The following is a 16445-nucleotide window of genomic DNA, read 5'->3' as shown; positions in this document are numbered from 1 at the left end:
CATAGATAGCCACTCAAGTTTATACTTGGCTCCCCCACTCCCAGGGGGCACCCTGTTGGCAGTTCCCACCGGCCAGAAACAGGCCTTGGGCACAGCAAGTGGAGCCCGGTCACAGCAGCACGGGGGGCCGTCTGTGCACGCCGGGCAGTTTGTTGGCTCTAAAGCGTGGCCTGAGCTTTCACTGAAGTAGAAGAGGGAAGGGGTGTGCCAGGGGCCTGTGGGGGGCGGGGCCGGCAGTGTGATGAATCCGCTGAATCCATGATGCCCCTCCAGAGTCCGAGCTTCAAGCCTACCCCCAGTGGACACTGGTGTGGTTCTTAGAAGCTTTTTTTCCTTGGCTGAGCTGTGCGTCATGTAGGATCTTAGTTCCCCAACCAGGGACTGAACCTGTGTCCCCTGCATTGGAAGTGTGGAGTCAACCACTGGACTGCCAGCGAGGTCCCCTTAGGATCTTTTTATTGGATTCGGAGGGGTTGGGGGTCTGGCCTAGGCAGCCTGCTCCACTTCCATCATGAAGTGCTCCAGGAAGTGCTCCAGGTCCTCATAGAGACTGTTGGAGTTGGAGAGGCAGAGGCTGAGGCTGCCACTGTCCAGGGAGGACACACCTTCGCGTTGCACAGCCTCCAGGTACGTCCGGCACAGCCACGGCTCCAGCTGCGGAGAGGGTGCTGTCAGGCCAGGTGGGGGCTGTGTGCAGCCTCCCCCTCCCGGGGACCCGGCCCCTCACCTTCACCAGGACCAGGCTCTTCTCCTTGGGCCTCCCCACTGATAGGTCCTGCCCGAAGCCCAGGTAGATGGTGTAGTGCGGGGAGCCGCGGCGCTGCCGGGCCCGGAACTCCACTAGTTCTGTGGAACAGGGTTCTGGTGAGGGGGTGGGGCACAGAGGGCCTGCAGCCCCAGGGCAGGTGCTTCACTAACCTTGGAAGAAGGTGCCAAAGTCAAAGATGGGCGTGTCACAGTCCCTGGGCAGCAGGCGAGCTGGGGTGGAGGCACTGGCTGAGCCCAGAGGCCCCCCCACCTCCCAGTAGACTTTGCACTTGCCCAGGCGCCGGGCCCACAGCCACAGCCCCCGGAGCTCCAGCCGCAGGCCCGGGGCCACGTGCTGCAGCAGTGTCTCTGTGTAGTGGAGCTGTTTCTGGTCAGGCAGCTCGGCAGGGCTGGGGAAGGCAACTCGCTGGGGCCCTGAAGCCTCTCCAGCTACACCGGGGGGGCCGTACAGGAGCACACAGCTCGGACGCCCCACCACCTCCTGCAGCACCGTGCGGCCTTTATACAGGATGGTCAAGTCCAGGGCCCCCAGGCTGGGTTCTGGCTGCAGACCAAGCTGTGAGCAGCCAGGGCCAGCCAGGGGCGGCTCCCCTGCCACCTGGGTGCAGGCACTGGCAGAGGCTTCCGTGTGGGGCTCCGCCTCTGGAGGCTGCCAGGGCTCTGGGGGTGGGCCTGCATCTGGAAAGGAAGAGAAGTCTGAGCTGACCCCTGGGCCCCCAGCTCCTCCCTTTCCCACAGGTTCCCTGGCTCCTGGGGCTATGGCCTGAGGCTGGAGGCCCCACCTTCTCTGTGGCAAGTACAGCTCCCAAGCTGAGGGGGCCTGCGGAGGCCCGGCTATACTGACCCAGCTGTGACCAGCACCATCCCTCCCAGGCACGCCCTCCCCTGGGCCCACCCTCTCTCCAGGCACTCTGCCGCCTTGCCTGTCCCTGCAGGGTAGAGCACCCCCCACCCACTGCAACAGGCCCTCACCAGGAGCCTCTGAGGGGATCAAATCCAGCAGATGGTCCTCCAAGCAACTCTGCTGCAGCGCCTGGATCAAGAGGTCCCCGGCATCTCCAGCTAGGCTTGGGGGGCAGGCGTCAGGGTTCAGCTGGTGCCCCAGGCTCTCACCAGTATCTGTTGCCAGGCATGGCCCCGGGAGCCCACCCTGCAGAAAAGGACAGTGCCAGCATAAATGAGCTGCCCCCAGGCCCAGGGAGGGAGCAGCCCCAACCCAGGATGCAGGAGTACAGAGGGGCCTTACCCTTGCAGGTGGGGCATCTTCTAGGGCCTCGTCCTCCCCCTGGTCAAAGCCTAGGCCTTTTGAGGGAGAATTAGGGTTGGGGAAACACTGAAGTGAGGCGCCTGGATGTCAATCCCCACTTGCTCCCGGAAGTTGGGCTGCGCTTCCCCTTCACAAGCCCCAGTGGGCCCCTCCGCTTCCTCTCACATAGACCCCTTCACTCCAGTCCTGCCACCCCCCTAATAATCTGGCACCAGCTTCTCCAGCGCCAGTTTCTAAAACCTAAAATCTGACTTAGCAGCTACTCCTAGGACACAGCACAGTCCCCCTGCCGGCAGCACCCCCGGCCTTCCTCACCTCGGTCCCCCGGCTCAGAGCTGATCTTGTACACCTTATGAGGGTCGGTAGGGTCCCCCGAGTTGTCTTCCAACATTACAAAGCGCTGCGTGCTGCGCAGCGCACAGCGGAAGTTGGTTTTCCAGGAGGTCCGCAGCTCACTCTCAGGGATCGGCCGGGCACTTCCACCGCTGCGGGGCGGCCACCTGCCGCGGGCCACGGCCCAGGCCTGAGAAAGAGTGTGGAGCACGTGGCCTGGACAGGCGGGCCTGGGCCGGCCCTCCCCTTCCCAGGCCGAGCTGGGGTCTCACCCTAAAGATGCGCGAATCGGCCTCACCCAGGTCCTTCCGCGCGAAATGCTTCCAGGGTACGCGGAAGCACGTTCGGGCTGAGTCCAGCCACCGTAGACCCTCATAGCGGCCGCTGCTGACCTCGTGCAGAAGCCAGTCTCCAAAGAGCACGCGCGGGGTTCCCCTGCGGGCGGAGCAGCCAGGTGTCAGGGTGCACGGGGGCCGCCGGAGGCGTGGGGCCGGCACCGGGCGGGCAGGCAGGCGGGCTCACCGGTCTGGAGCCTCGGCCATTGGTCCCTCCGCAAAGGCTGGGCCTAGAGAGAGCGGCACGCCCTCTGCGCAAAGGGCTGGGGTCGCGGGGCTGTTGGGGGTTGGCGCCGGAGAGAGGGTTGTCTAAGTCTCCACAGGTAGTCCCAGGTGTTAGAGGTCGCAGAAGCGGGCTTCGCGTCACAGCGTTGCGGAGGTGAGTCCTGGCCAAGACCGCGCTGGATGTGGCTACAGATGTGGCCGGCGCGCGCACAAGGCGTCACAGGTTTTGAGCCGGCGTCCGAAATGGACCCTACGGGGGCGCGACGGGAACGGCCGCAGGAAAACGAAACCCGGCGTTGCGGAAAAACGAAACCTAACCCGCCACGCCCCGCGCGTCACCGCCACCTCCCCGTCCAGGTCCCCGAGTCCCTGACCCGGGCCCCGCGCCGTCATCCGTGCAGCCCGCCCCCTCCTGGTCACTGCTCCGCGAAGCGCGTCCCGGACCCGTGCCTCCGGCCGACCTCCGTAGTCACTGCTCGGAGAATCGACCCCGGAGTCCGACGAGGCCTTCACTCGGGTTCTTCCCGAGTTGGGTCTCCCCAGTACCTGGCTCAGGAGTCACCCGTGGGGAGACTGCTCCCCTGGGGCTCGCGAGCAAGTGCCTTTATAGAGGCGGGGGCGGGGCCGGGGGCCGGGGCGGGGCGGGAATGGGCGGGGCTCCAGGGATCGTGGAGGGAGTCACGTGCACCGGGGGCCGGGCCTAGCGCAGGTGCGCAGGACGGGCTCCTGCGCATCGGCGGGAGGCGCCACGGGGGATCCCGGCGACCCTGGACCCAGCCCCGGTGCGGCCCAGCTGCTCCCCTCGCTCACCCAGCGCAGCGGGGGCTGGGGCCAGCAACCAGCGTTCCGGGAGAGGCCGTGGGATAAGGCGGGGGTTCCAGAAACAAAACCTGGCGCATCGCAGAGCGGAAGAGCGGGTGATGGGCGCGTGGGAGGGGCTGCGGCCGCGCTCTTTGGATTCTTATCCGGTGACAGTTACTCAGGCAAGAATACTCAAAAAAAAAAAGAAGAAGAAGAAGAAGAAGAAGAAGAAGAAGAAGAAGAATACTCAAATACTGCCGAGATTAAAATACTTGGAAAGGGATGGAAAAACACCGGCGACCCGGAAGGAACGGTAGTGGTCGGAAGTCTTGCCTGAGGGCCGCCCCGAGGAAACCGGTCAGGGGATTCGGGCCCCAACTCCGTGACTCTGGGTTCCGTCCGTCCATAGCCACTGTTCTGTGCACCCACCAGCTCCACGTGCCACCCTAGGCTCGTGGCCACCGTCATTCTGGGCCACACCCCGCCAGTCAGTCCAGCCACCTGGACCAGGTGCCTCCGCGGGCGCCCCAGAGCGTTTACTGCCCTCACTGTGGCCACAGTTGCCGCAGTGTGACCCTCGGGATGGTCCCGGAGCCCACGCCCTCCCACACGAGTCCTTGAGGGGGCTTCTGGCCAGGTGGCTCCTCAGCCTCCCCCAGATGAAGAATCTCCATGTCGAGTCGGCCGCGGTCAGACCAGGAGAGGAACTTCCTGGCCACCAGCTGGCACCAAGCCTGGGAAGCCCCTCGCGCAGCAGGTGGTTTCCGGGAACCGGCGCCTGGCGCTCAGAGCAGTGCCGGGACCCGCCCGCCCCTCTAGGCTCCCACAGCGCCCCTGGCAGCCAGCAGACGCCACGAGTCCCCGCAGAGCCAAAAATGTTCTTTTATTCTGCGCGGTGGAGTGTGGGGACAGGCACCAAGCCGACTCTCGGGGTCCAGACTCGGGGGAGGCAGCGTTAGAAGTGAATGGAGTCGGTACCAGGCGCGTTTTGGGCTTCCGCAGCCTCGTCGCCGCTGCCCTCGCTGCCAGAGTCGCCAGCGCCGCCGGCTTCCGAGGCGGGCGTGTTGAGAACCACCACGTCAGCTTCCGCGCCGATGTCCTCTCCGAACCACACGGCCTTGTAGCCGCCCTCAGGCCGCCGCTCCTTGGTCAGGATGGACCTCACGGCCGCTGGGCTGCCCCCGTCCGCGGCCATCGCAGGGGCCTCTGGGACCCGACGCGGGGTCTCAGGGCTGGGCGGCGCGGGCTCCGGGGGCTCAGGCTCCGGGGGCGCCGGCTGGGCGTGGCTGGGTGAAGGGCTAGGCGCCGGCGCCCAGTTGGCGTCGTCGGAGTCGTTGAGGAAAGCCTGGTTGTCAAAGCCTTGAGGCTGCGGCTTCTAGGGGTGGGCAGGAGCCGGCAGTCAGCCAGCCGCCAGCTGGGCTTGGCCACCCTGCCGCCCGACACTGGGGGACGGGCGCTCTGCCCCTCCACCCTGCTCCCCAGTCTTTGTGGCGTCCCCACCCTGCTCTCCTCGCCTCTGCGCCCCATCTCCCATGCTGACCACCGGCCTCCCTCCATCTCCCACGCTGACCCCTGCCTCACGCCGCCCGGCTCTCCATCCTGCCCCTCTCCACCACCCCGCTGTCTCCAGCTCCTCTCTGTCGCGTCTCCAGTCTCGACTCTGCACCCCCCTTTCCTGGCCCTCCAGCTCCTGCCCCTACGCCCAGAGCCTCACCAGCACTCGGCCAGAGCTGCATATGAGTCGTTGGCCGTAGTGCCTGTAGACGAGGACTGTGAGGGCGATCAGAGCCAAGAGGAGCGCTGCGCCCAGCACCCCGCCCAGTACCGCCATCTCCGCCTCCGAGAAGCGTCGGTCCCCAGCCTGGCCTCCGTCTGGCCTGCCTTCTGTTCGGGTTGTTTCAGATGTCCCTGCGGGCAATGTGACCGCTTCCCACTTACTCTCACACCCCAAGCACTCCCAGGCTGAGCTGCGGGAAGCTCAGGAAGCCCTGAGAGCAGGCCAGGCCTGGCACCAAGGGCTGAGGTTCCCAGGGATGGGTACACTGATCCCCCACAGGGAGCCCAGTAGGCCCGGCTGCTGGAGAGGGTGGGGAGGGGGCGTCAGTGCCCACCAGTTTCAAGTGGGAGGCCAAGGGAGCCACTATTCCAGCAAGGAGATGCGGGCGGCACGGGACCCGTGGACTGAATGACCCTGGGAACTGGGGGGTCACTGAACCCCGAATCTGGGCTCTGCCCCAACCCCCACACCTTCTCCAGTTTAACTCCTGGCACCCTTAGGACCTGTCTCTACCCCAGACCGGAACAGACCTCCCTTGGGGTTTCGTGGTCATGCTGGGCTGACCTGGGGTCAACCGTGCCCCATGGTGAAGACCCAGTCATGAGTCAGGGAGCATGAGGGTGACTCAAGGGTAATGGGGGTGCTACCTGGGGTCCAGGTGTTCCTGCTGGACCCAGGGTACGTCGGTGGAGAGGTTCCTGGTTTCGAGGTCTGTGCTGAGCCCCCGCTGGGTGAGGCTGTGGTGGGGGGGGAGCTGGTTCCCCCACTGGGGGGCCCCCCAGACATGGAGGAGGCCGGTGGCCCCAGAGTGGTGCCTGAGGAGGGGTGTGGGCCAGTGTCCCCCCCAGAGCTGGTCGTGGAGGACCCCTGAGAGGGCTCAGGGGGCTGGGGGGCTTCTGAAGTGGGGCCGCTTGAGGGTCTGGTTGCTGAGCCCCCGCTGGGTGAGGCCGCGGGGGGGGAGGGGCTGGTTCCCACACTGGGGGGCCCCCCAGGCGTGGAGGAGGCCGGTGGCCCCAGAGTGGTGCCTGAGGAGGGCTGCAGGCCCGCGTCTCCTCCAGAGCTGGTCGTGGAGGACCCCTGAGAGGGCTCAGGGGGCCGGGGGACTTCCGAAGTGGTGCTGCTCGAGGGTCTGTTAGTTCCTGCCGTCTCTGGGGACGTGGGGGGGCCTGGGGCCAGGGACAGGGCTCGGACTTGCCACTGCCTCCAAAAAGAAGCCCTCCCCCTGCCAACCTGGGGTCCTTGGGAGGCTCACCTGTGGGAGAGGGCTCCTGTTCTGAGACCTGAATCTCCACGACCGTGGCCGCTGTGCCTGAAGTCACTGTGTTATTGGCCTCAACCTGGACAGGAAGGGGGTTTGTCCCTCCTGGGCTCCAATTGAACCCCTGGCCCTCGGAGACCACTGCCCACCTCTCACCTCGGCATAGAAGACCCCAGCATACTCCAGTGAGGCAGCAGTCAGGACCGCTTCTCCTTCCATTCGGAAGTCGGAGTTGTTGGTGATTTGATACGTGATGGCTGAGTTGAGGTCCTAGATGTGGCCCCAGTTAGTCCTGAGCCCAGGCTGCTCCGAAAACTGCTCTATCCCCCAACCCCAGCAGGAGGCCAGGCAGACCAAAGGAACAGGCGGTGCCTACTGGGAATTCAGGGTCCTGGGCCCGGATCCTCAGCGGCTGGGAGGGGTCAGCTGCATCCTTGATGACCACGCCCACCCCGGAGCCAAGCCCCACAGTGCCACGATACAGGCTCTGGGTGAAGTGGGGCACACTCCCGTTGGCGTTCCGGGCCTCCACCGTGACCTGGGTCACGGAGTATCGGGCGTTATCAGCCTGCTCGCCCTGGGGGTTTGGGAGACAACAGTGACCAGCTAGTCCTTGAACAGCGTGTTCTATAGCCGTGGGCCCAAGCAGGGCCTCGTGCGGGCACGAACCTTGACCACCAGAAGGAAGGTCTTGGCGTTGGGGATGCTCTTGGTCATGGTGAGGTTGCCCGAGTTGGCACTGATGGAGAATGTGCTGTCCTCGTTTCCTGAGAGGACGGAGGGAGTGTTTGGCCTGGGTCCCCTCTGGAGGCCTGAGGTCTGCCCACGTAGGGATGGGCTCAAGGTGTTCCCTGGAGAGGGAAGCTGGGGGCTGCTGCCCACTCACCACTGATGATGCTGTACTTGATGGGCTGGTTGATGCCCCGGTCCCCGTCCACAGCATAGACGGGCCCAGGATGCAGGATGAGGGGGCCTGGCTGTGGGAACAAGGAGGGGTGAGGACCCGGTGGGGCTGGTGCTGTGGCCACTGCTTGGCATCCCTGCGCCCCTCCAGGAGGCCGGGGTTCGCTACCAGTGGGCAGCCAGGGACACAGCCCAGTCGTCCAGCACGACTCTCCACCGCAGCTCCTTGGATCTGGTGCTAATGAGTCAGTTTGCCCAGAGACACTGGATCAATCTGAACATGCATGTCTGTCTCAAGAGGCAGCACTCATGGATGGGAGGGTGCCTCAATGGCCCCCAAGCCTCCCCAGCATCCTCCCCCAGCTCACTGCCACTCGCTGGGTCCCAGGAGGCTCTCTGGCTGTGTCCTGAGGACAACTGGACCCAGTTCCCTCACTGGCATTTCAGAGGCCCTGGCCACCACGGCGTGGGGCAAGATTGGTTTAGGAAAGAATGTTCACTCTTCCTTGAAAATTACAAGCACTCCGGCCCCCAGCAGCCAGGCCCCGTGCCCCTGCCACCCTGCTTCTTGGGGTCCCCAGTACCAGTCTGTGGCCGGTGGGCACAGCCCCACGGTATTGGGCATGGATGCAGACAAAAGCATCTGAGTAGCTGCAGGGCAGGAACCAGGGGGGCCGCAGGTCGACGGGCTGCACCTCCAGGACCAAGGTGGCTGTGGCTGTGTGGCTGGGCTCCAAGTTCTCCTGTGTGTCCTGCAACAGCCCCGCCCTGCAGTCAGGCCCGGGCGCTGGGGGCTGAGGCCGCGCGCAGGGCCGTGGGCAGGAGCGGCCTGCTCACCCGGGCCAGCAGCCGGAAGGTCATGTTCGGCCACCTCTCCAAGTCCAGCGACCGGTCCAGCCGCAGTGCTGGTCGGTTCACACCCACCAGGGAGAAGAAGCTGCTGGCACCCTGGGGAGGTGGGGGACTCAGCTGGGGAGGATGCACCGGTGGGGGTGGGAGGGCAGTGCCCAGAGCAGGGGGCTGGGAGCACTGACCAGGGTGACCTCTTGGAGGGTGTAGAAAAGGACATCGTCTTTGTCCTGGTCCTGGGCCTCCAATTCTGTCTCTGAGATGATGGTGGTGTTCACCCGAGTGTCCTGGGGGACAGATGGGCTGGTCTGGCCGTGACCCTGACCCCCAGGCTCAGACCCCGGCCTCCAGATGCCCTATCACCCTGACCCCCAGGCTGAGACCCTGGCCTCCACATGCCCCACAACCCTGACCCCCAGGCTCAGACCCTGGCCTCCAGATGCCCCAGATGGTACCGGCCACCGCCCCCTCCCGCTCACCTCAGGCACTTCCCAGACCTTGGTCTCATAGGGGAACCTGGGCGGGTTGTCATTGACATCCAGCACGGACACAAACACCTTCAGCTGAGTCACCTGGGGGGAGAAGGTCCCCGGCCAGGCCAGGTGAGCTCATCCCGGATGCTGGGGTGCACCCCAGACAGCTCTCCGCCTGGGGCTCCTGCTCCAGGCGTTACAGACAGGGAACAGAAAGTGATTTTAACAGCACAGAAGTGCGGGACTTCCCCGGTAGTCCAGTGACTGAGACTCCGAGCTCCCAACGAAGGGGGCCTGGGGTTTGATCCCCAGTCCCTTGTGGCTCAGCTGGCAAAGAATCCGCCCACAATGCGGGAGACCTGCGTTCGATCCCTGGGTTGGGCAGATCCCCTGGAGAAGGGAAAGGCTGCCCACTCCAGTATTCTGGCCTGGAGAATTCCATGGACTATATAGTCCACCGGGTCACAGAGAGTCAGATGCGACTTTCACTTTCTTTTCTTTCAGGGAACTGTTAATAGATCCCACATGCGGCAGCTAAAGACCCTGTGTGCCACAACTAAGACCAGGTGCAGGTAAATAAATAAAAATAAAGATTAAAAATAAATAAAAAGTACAGACAGAGGTGTGGATGACCTGGAGAAAAATAACACAGGCCTTCTGGGGTGCGACCAGCAAAGCCCCAAAATGAGGAAAATGGCAAAACAATCAAATTTCTTCAAACATGAAACGGGAAATCAGGAAACCGGAAGAGTGAAAGGGACGCGAGAGCAACCTCAGCAGCTGCCCTAGGTGGGCCTTGCTGGCATAAGAAACTCTCACAGATGCCTCTGGCCCCAGGGAAGTGGGGACGAGGGGTGTCACACTGCTGAGGGGTCCCTGCCTTCCCTGGGGTGACAGCATCACAGTGGGAGCAGAGCTGTTAAGAAGCAGCCTTATCTTTTAGAGGCTCATCCTGAGGTCTCCGTGGTGCGCTGTGATGTCGGCTGCGGGCACCCACGTGACTCAGGGAAAACCGAAGAGCCCGCTGCTACAGGGGAGGGAGCGTGAGGGTGGGCGCCTCTCTGAGGACGTGTCTATCCGGGGAGCCGGCTGGGGGCGGACACCGCTCTGCCTTGATTCGCTTCTTTCGGGAGGCAGGGACCCAGCTCGGGATCCCTTTACAGGAGAGAGTCTTCCTCCTGCCGTGCCCTAGGCTGGGCGGGCCCACGGGGGGAGTGTGGGCTTGGGGGACCCACTGGATTGGGGTTGGGAGCTCAAGGCACAGTCCGCTGGAGGCAGTGTGGCCTTGCTGGCACAGAGGTGACATCTGAACACACGCCACCGGGCGGGGTCAGCAGGGAGTGGCCGCGGCCAGGCAGGGTGGGGCACGGAGGCCCAGGCCAGGGCACTCTGACGTCAGGGGCGGGTGGGCTCGGGGGTGGTGGGAGGGGTCTGGGGGCCACTCACCACTGCATCCCCGCTCCTGCACTCCATGTGAGCCAGCAGCATTGCGTTCGCCTGTGAGGGGGTGGGCGTGGGACTCCCCTGACCGGCTGGCCCCACCGACTGTCCCCACCTCCCAGCTGAGGAGACGGGGCGCGGCAGGTGCTGGCTCAGGGTCCCGTCCCCTGCCCCGCGTCCAGCGGGCATCAGGGCCCAGCAGCTTCACTCCCTGAGGGGCCCACCCAGAGACCAGGCCCTCAGCCAAGCCTGGGGGCCCAAGAGGGCCCCTGGGCAAACTGAGACCCAGAGATGCCCAGAGAGCCCCTCTCTGGGAAGGAGTGTCAGTGCCCAGGCGGGTCCCACAGGGCGTCCCTGCCGCCCCCACGGGCACAGCCAACCTGGGTCCACTGTCCGCACCTCATAGTCCGGGGTCACGTTGAGAATCAGCTGATTACCCTGGATCCGAAACGCAAAAAGGGTGGACGAGGGTCCAAGAGCCACCTGCTGGCCCTCGGGGACGTAGATGTCCAGGAGGGGCTCCCCGGGGTTCGTGTTCTCCTTGACTGTGAGGGACGTCTTGTTCACGGAGCAGACTGGACGTCGGGGAGGAAGGGTCGGTGCTGCCAGCCCCGCTCGCCCCGCCCAGCCCCCTGCCCGCTGGCTAGTCCCCCGCGCCCCGCCCAGCCCCCTGCCCGCTGGCCCGCCCCCCGCGCCCCGCCCAGCCCCCGTCCCCTCCACACCTGTACCCTGGGCCTGGGCCTCAGCTGCAAACAGCAGCAGGAGCAGCAGGACCCACATCCCCATCTGGGCGGTGGCGGCGGGCGGCCCGTGGAGGGTCCGAGCCCGTCTGCTATCCAGGACCCGCTGAGCCGCCGGTGCTGCCTGGCGCAGTCTCCTCCCGGGTGACCTTCGCCCCCGCCAGGCACCGCCCCACTTTATGGCCCTTTACAACCGCCAGGCCACAGGCCTGGCCTCCACCAAGGGGGCCCCCGTAGGCCGCCGGCCAGGCCCCTCTGACCGCCAAGAGGGGGAGACCAGATCCAGGCCACGTGCAGGGGCTGACGGTGCTCGCCCCACAGACCCGGAGACAGAGGAGCTCACAGCTGGGCAGGGGAATTGGGAACCGGGGCCTGGACTGGAGGGCCGGGGGGGGGGGGGGGGGACTGGCTTCTGTGCTCACTGTGTCCCCCGCATGTGGGATGCCCCTCTGCTGGGCTCCTCTGCCAGAACCATCACAGGACAGAGCCAGTAGTTAGCCCCGTGAGGTCCAGGCCCACCTCCTCTCCCCTACTCAACCCTCTAGGTCTGGAAGGGGAAGGTTTTTCGTGTCCCAGGGACTCCCCTGCCTGTCCCAGAAACAAGCTGGCTTCCTCCAGGCAAGGCTGGGTGAGCCCACAGTGACAGAGATGGCAGTGTTCCAGGGGCAGCTGGCAGCTCTGGGGGTGCACCCTGGGTGCCAACAGAGGGGCATCCTGGTGAAGAACCTTAGCCCAGGTCCCCAAGCATCCTGCCTCCATTTCCTTGGCCACCTAAGCTTGGTAGGTGGGAGACACCAAAGGGTGGGGTCCAGAAGGGGAGAAAGGCCTGCTATGATACAGTGTGGGGTGGAGTCTTCCCCACCTCCTGGCCTGAAACACCTTCCTGAAACAGCCCTGCCTGCACCCCTGGTCCTCCAAGGCCTCCTGCAACCCCAGCACTTCTTGGGGTATTGTCACCGGCCCTGACCCACAGGCCCTGGGTGGTCAAGGCGCTCGGCCAGACAGCAGGCTGGGCTGTGGGGCTGAGATCATGCTCAGGTCCTCCCACTGGGGAGTGGCCTCCTGGGCAACGTCTCCTGCCTGTCACCTCTTCCTGCTAGGCTAAGCCTCCCTGCCCCGTCCTCGCCCCTTGCTAGGCTTCAAGAGTATGTGAACCGAGAACATCCAGATGTCCAAGCTGGATTTAGAAAAGACGGAAGAACCAGATATCAAATTGCTAACATCCATTGGATCATAGAAAAAGCTAGAGAATTCCAGAAAAACATCTACTTCTGCTTTATTGACTACACCAAAGCCTTTGACTGTGCAGATCACAGTAGACTGTGGAAAAATTCTTAAAGAGATGGGAATACCAGACCACCTTACCTGCCTCCTGCCAAACCTGTATGCAGGTCAAAAAGCAAGTTAGAACCAGACATGGAACAATGGACTGGTTCAAAATTGGGAAAGGAGTACGTCAAGGTTATGTATTGTTACCCTGCTTATTTGGTCCCATCGCTTCCTGGCAAATAGATGGGGAAACAATGGAAAAAAAGAGAGACTTTATTTTCCTGGGCTCGAAAATCACTCTAGACAATGACTGCAGCCATGAAATTAAGACGCTTGCTCCTTGGAAGAAAAGCTATGATAAACCTAGACAGCATATTGAAAAACAGAGATGTCACTTTGCCTACAAAGGTCCATATAGTCAAAGCTATGGTTTTTCATGTCCAGCTGTGAGCTGGACAATAAAAAAGGCTGAGTGCCGAAGAATTGGTGCCTTTGAACTGTGGTATTGAAGTCTCTTGAGAGTCGCTTGGACTGCAAGGAGGTCAAACCAGTCAATACTAAAGGAAATCAACCCTGAATATTCATTGGAAGGACTGATGCTGAAGCTGAAACTCCATTCCTTTGGCCACCTAATGCGAAGAGCTGACTCATTGGAAAATCCCCTGATGCTGGGAAAGATTGAAGGTGGGAGGGGAAGGGGAAGACAGAGGATGAGATGGTTGAATGGCATCACCGACTCGATGGACATGAGTTTGAGCAAGCTCCAGGAGTTGGTGATGGACAAGGGAGCCTGGTTGGTGTGCTGCAGTCCATGGGGTCTCAGAGAGTCAGACACGACTGAGCGACTGAGGAACAACACCCTTGCCCCCTCACCACTGCCCCCCTCCCTGGGAAAGGAGCTGGGGGACATGTGAGCCCCCCACGGTCTCTGAACGTTTGCTGTGTGGATGACAGTGGTGCAGCCAGCTTCCAGGGAGCCCAGGGGATGGGCAGCAGATAAGGAAATGGGCAGATGAAGCTCCTCTCTGGCTTCCCAGGTTTAAAGGACAGCTGGGCGTGGCCACAGCCCTAGACTCCAGAGACAGGATCCTCCTTCCCTGGACAGCCGCGCCCCACAAGAGCTTTGAGGGTACCAGACCGCAGTGCACAGAGAGAGTTCACGGGGCTAGGGTCTGAATTCCTCCTTTATTGGTGCCAAATGCAATCCCTCCCCCTCCTCCCACCCCCTCCTCTGTCCAGGCCCCCCTGGAGGGTCCTTCTTCCTCAGGGCCTCATTGGGTCCCCTCAGCAGTCGGGACGGCCGGCTTGGACACCATGACCCCTGCCTTCAGTGCAAGAGGCAGCTGGAAAGACCAGTCTTGATCCTCGGGGGGCCTCAGGGGCGCCCTGCAAAGACAGCCGGGTTAAGGGTTGGGGACTTGGCGCGGGAGCCCACGCCCGCCTGGGGACAGCAGGCCTCTCTGGTCACCAGCGCCGCAGCATCCCCTTCCCAGGCTCCTGGACCGCGGCTGTGCCCGAGACCCAGGGCGCCTCAGGGAGGGAGTCGCTGGAGGAGGGACGGGGGGAGGGCTACTGCTCACCAAGCCCGCAGGGTGGGCGCGTCCGACCACAGCAGGCAGAGCGGGCCCTCCGCGGACTCGGTCCAGGCTGTGCTGTTCTCTGTGTCCTGCTCGCTGCCCCCCACCCCAAGTCAGGATTAGTCTGGAGTCGGGGGGCTTCCCCACCGCGTTGCTCGTCCGCCGCCAGCCCCTCACCAGCGCTCCCCACCAGGCCCCGCCCCTCACCCGCCTTCCCCCTCCAGGCCCCGCCCCTCATTCGCGTTTTTCCTCTAGGCTCCGGCCCCCGACCCTCTTTCCCCTCCAGGGCCCGCCCCTCGACCGGCTTTCTCCACCAGGCCCCGCCCCGTGCCCGCCTTTCCCCTCCAGGCCCCGCCCCTCACCTGCGTTTTCCCCACCAGGCCCCGCCCCTCACCTGTGTTTTCCCCACCAGGCCCCGCCCCTCACCTGCGTTTCCCCACCAGGCCTTGCAGCAGCCTCTGCAGTCGCGCGCTGTCCCTTAGGCGGCTGAGCTCGCTCGTGAACGTCCCGTCCGAGTGTCGCGGGGCCCTGCGTAGGGGACGGGAGGGCGGCCGCGGGTGGTCAGGGCCGGGCAGGGGCAGGATGGGGTGTGGGGGTGGGAGCAGGCCCCGGGGCCGCAGGCTCACCTGGGCGGCGCGGGGCGCGCGGCGCAGCCCTCGAGCAGCAGCGGCAGCAGCAGCAGCAGCAGGACCAGTGTGGCCATGGTGTGCGCCGGATAGGGATGAGCTGCCGCGAGGCCCAGGCCCCTTTATAGCGGCGCCCGGAGCGGGAGCCAGGCGGGCGGGCGGGCGGGGGTCAGCGCCGCCCGGGCTCCGCGCCGCCAGAGCCGCGCCCCATCGATCGCGCGGGAAGGTCAGGGCCGCCCCCCCAGCTGTCGCCCCGGCAGCCCGCCCGCCCCTAGCGCCGCGGTGGCGCCCCTTGGCAGGCCGGCGGGGATCGGGCGCCCGGGGACCGGGGGACCTCTGTGGGGGCGGGGGGCGGAACCTGCGGGGGAACAGCCTGTGCGAAGTTTAGAGGCGCCAGCGGAGTACCGATGAGGCTGTCCAGAGGGCCTGGAGGGGACCCAGGCCGAGGCCACCCGAAGCCGCGGACTGAGTAACCTTTCCCCAGTCTTGGGACGCGGCAGGGCGCGGGGAGCGGCAGGCCGGTTGGGGTTGGGGCACTGCGGCCGCGAGAGACTAGGGCCTGGGGCGCCTGGGCCTTCCTGTGCGTTTCTACAGGCGGGAGACCAGAGCCTGCCTCGGCTCTTCTACAACCAGCCCTTCCGAAATCCTTACACAGAAACTGCAAATCGAATCAGTGGAGTTATAAACCAGCAGCTCTTGTGTTAAACTTCATGTGCATTTATAGTAGTTTGCAGACTGTTTTTTAGAACAGTTTTAGGTTTACAGAAAAATCGAGCTGAAAGTAGGAGTTCACACACACACACACACACCCAGGCTCCCCAGCACCAGGCATTCATTTGGGACATTTGTTACAAATGATGAACCAATATTGATAAGATGAATCCGCTAGTGTGGACGCTACCTCACAGAGCTTTCCTGCCCTAAAAATCCCCTTCATGCCACCTGCCTGTTCATCCCTCTGTCCCCAGCACCTCACCTTTTTACTGTCTGTAGTTTTACCTTTTCAGGAATGTCATATGGTTGGAGTCATACAGTGTGTGGCCTTTTCTCATTGGCTTCTTTCACTTACACAAATTTAAGTTTCCTCCATGTCTTTTCATGACAGCTCATTTCTTTTTAGTACTGAATAATAGTCCGTTGTCTGATACACTCACCTACTAAAGGACATCTTGAGTTGCTTTGGTTGCCTTCAGATTTTGGCAATTATGAGGAAAGCTGCTGTAAACATCCACGTGCAGGTTTTTGTGTGGATGTAAGTTTTCAACTCCTTTGGGTGAACATCAAGGACCATGATTGCTGGATTGCATGGTAAGAGTATGTTTAGCTTTGCAGAAAGCCACCAAATAATCTTATAAAGTGGCTGCACCAGTTTTGCATTTCCACCGGGGCATGGGTCGTGGTATCTCATTGTTTTCTGTATTTGTATTTTTTAACAACTGCTGTGGCCTCTTCTTGCACAAATTTGGCAGATAACAACCCCTAAACTTTAGCAGCATTGACCAATTAATCACACTGATGAGAATACTCAAAACCCTGAGTACTCATTCAGATTTTTTAGCACCTCAAACACTTAAGTGACCAGGCAGATCTTCATAGGCAGGATCTTCCTATCTTAAAAAAAGAAAAAAATCAGCATGCAGGCATATTGACTTCTAAAAAATTAACATACAGTAAAAGATGAATTATGACTTAGGTCTGGATCAAGTGACTACCACCATAATCGGGGATACAGAACAAGCCCATCGTTCGCCTCCTGCTGCCCACAGAAAGGGTCCACTCTGTTATATGCTTAGCAACAGTAGCT

The 16445-nt window shown here is 62.7% G+C and overlaps 3 protein-coding genes across 9 annotated transcripts; all 3 read right to left on the bottom strand.

Annotated features, from left to right (window-relative positions):
* Positions 1-439: 439 nt before the first annotated feature.
* IRF7 (interferon regulatory factor 7) lies at positions 440-3528 on the bottom strand. 2 transcript variants are annotated; one of them, XM_070457948.1, is made up of 8 exons: positions 2891-3528; positions 2641-2803; positions 2351-2558; positions 2015-2070; positions 1741-1918; positions 919-1446; positions 728-846; positions 440-654 (listed from the first exon to the last, which is right to left on the bottom strand). In XM_070457948.1, exons 1-8 carry the CDS (start codon positions 2908-2910, stop codon positions 487-489), a joined length of 1440 nt encoding a protein of 479 aa, XP_070314049.1. In that variant the 5' UTR covers positions 2911-3528; the 3' UTR covers positions 440-486. The 2 variants fall into 2 exon arrangements, with proteins under 2 accessions (XP_070314049.1, XP_070314050.1); XM_070457949.1 differs by having other exon boundaries at positions 2667-2803.
* Positions 3529-4592: 1064 nt separating this feature from the next.
* CDHR5 (cadherin related family member 5) lies at positions 4593-11300 on the bottom strand. Of its 6 annotated transcripts, none has more exons than XM_070457942.1 (15): positions 11152-11300; positions 10829-11004; positions 10436-10486; positions 8996-9088; positions 8702-8803; positions 8505-8615; positions 8252-8419; positions 7651-7741; positions 7434-7531; positions 7141-7341; positions 6921-7034; positions 6759-6843; positions 6154-6672; positions 5444-5637; positions 4593-5104 (listed from the first exon to the last, which is right to left on the bottom strand). In XM_070457942.1, the coding sequence occupies exons 1-15, from the start codon at positions 11213-11215 to the stop codon at positions 4685-4687; spliced, it is 2487 nt and encodes an 828-aa protein (XP_070314043.1). In that variant the 5' UTR covers positions 11216-11300; the 3' UTR covers positions 4593-4684. The 6 variants fall into 6 exon arrangements, with proteins under 6 accessions (XP_070314043.1, XP_070314045.1, XP_070314046.1 ...); XM_070457944.1 differs by having other exon boundaries at positions 6154-6531; XM_070457945.1 differs by having other exon boundaries at positions 6154-6321.
* A 2370-nt stretch (positions 11301-13670) lies between these two features.
* On the bottom strand, positions 13671-14793 carry SCT (secretin). The gene is made up of 4 exons (XM_070457112.1): positions 14642-14793; positions 14442-14543; positions 14019-14111; positions 13671-13824 (listed from the first exon to the last, which is right to left on the bottom strand). The coding sequence occupies exons 1-4, from the start codon at positions 14716-14718 to the stop codon at positions 13710-13712; spliced, it is 387 nt and encodes a 128-aa protein (XP_070313213.1). The 5' UTR covers positions 14719-14793; the 3' UTR covers positions 13671-13709.
* Between the last annotated feature and the right edge of the window lie 1652 nt (positions 14794-16445).

Source organism: Odocoileus virginianus, chromosome 28 (genome assembly GCF_023699985.2).
Source record: "Odocoileus virginianus isolate 20LAN1187 ecotype Illinois chromosome 28, Ovbor_1.2, whole genome shotgun sequence".
Classification (NCBI taxonomy): domain Eukaryota; kingdom Metazoa; phylum Chordata; class Mammalia; order Artiodactyla; family Cervidae; genus Odocoileus; species Odocoileus virginianus.
Note: the sequence above shows the minus strand (reverse complement) of the source record. Positions and strands in the feature narration are given on the sequence as shown.

Bases quoted from the DNA above. Each gene is read 5' to 3' on its own strand.
- IRF7 (XM_070457948.1), bottom strand. From the start codon at position 2,910: ATGGCCGAGGCTCCAGACCG. The intron at 2,559-2,640 runs GTGAGACCCCAG...ACTCTTTCTCAG, and splicing joins CCGATTCGCGCATCTTTAGG to GCCTGGGCCGTGGCCCGCGG. The intron at 847-918 runs GTTAGTGAAGCA...CCTGTTCCACAG, and splicing joins CTTTGGCACCTTCTTCCAAG to AACTAGTGGAGTTCCGGGCC.
- CDHR5 (XM_070457942.1), bottom strand. From the start codon at position 11,215: ATGGGGATGTGGGTCCTGCTGCTCCTGCTGCTGTTTGCAGCTGAGGCC. The intron at 8,804-8,995 runs GTGAGCGGGAGG...TCTGTCCCCCAG, and splicing joins AGGTCTGGGAAGTGCCTGAG to GACACTCGGGTGAACACCAC. The intron at 8,616-8,701 runs GTCAGTGCTCCC...CCACCTCCCCAG, and splicing joins CCCTCCAAGAGGTCACCCTG to GGTGCCAGCAGCTTCTTCTC.
- SCT (XM_070457112.1), bottom strand. From the start codon at position 14,718: ATGGCCACACTGGTCCTGCTGCTGCTGCTGCTGCCGCTGCTGCTCGAG. The intron at 14,112-14,441 runs GTGAGGGGCGGG...GGTGGGGGGCAG, and splicing joins GGCCTGGTGGGGAAACGCAG to CGAGCAGGACACAGAGAACA. The intron at 13,825-14,018 runs GTGAGCAGTAGC...CTGTCTTTGCAG, and splicing joins GCGCCCACCCTGCGGGCTTG to GGCGCCCCTGAGGCCCCCCG.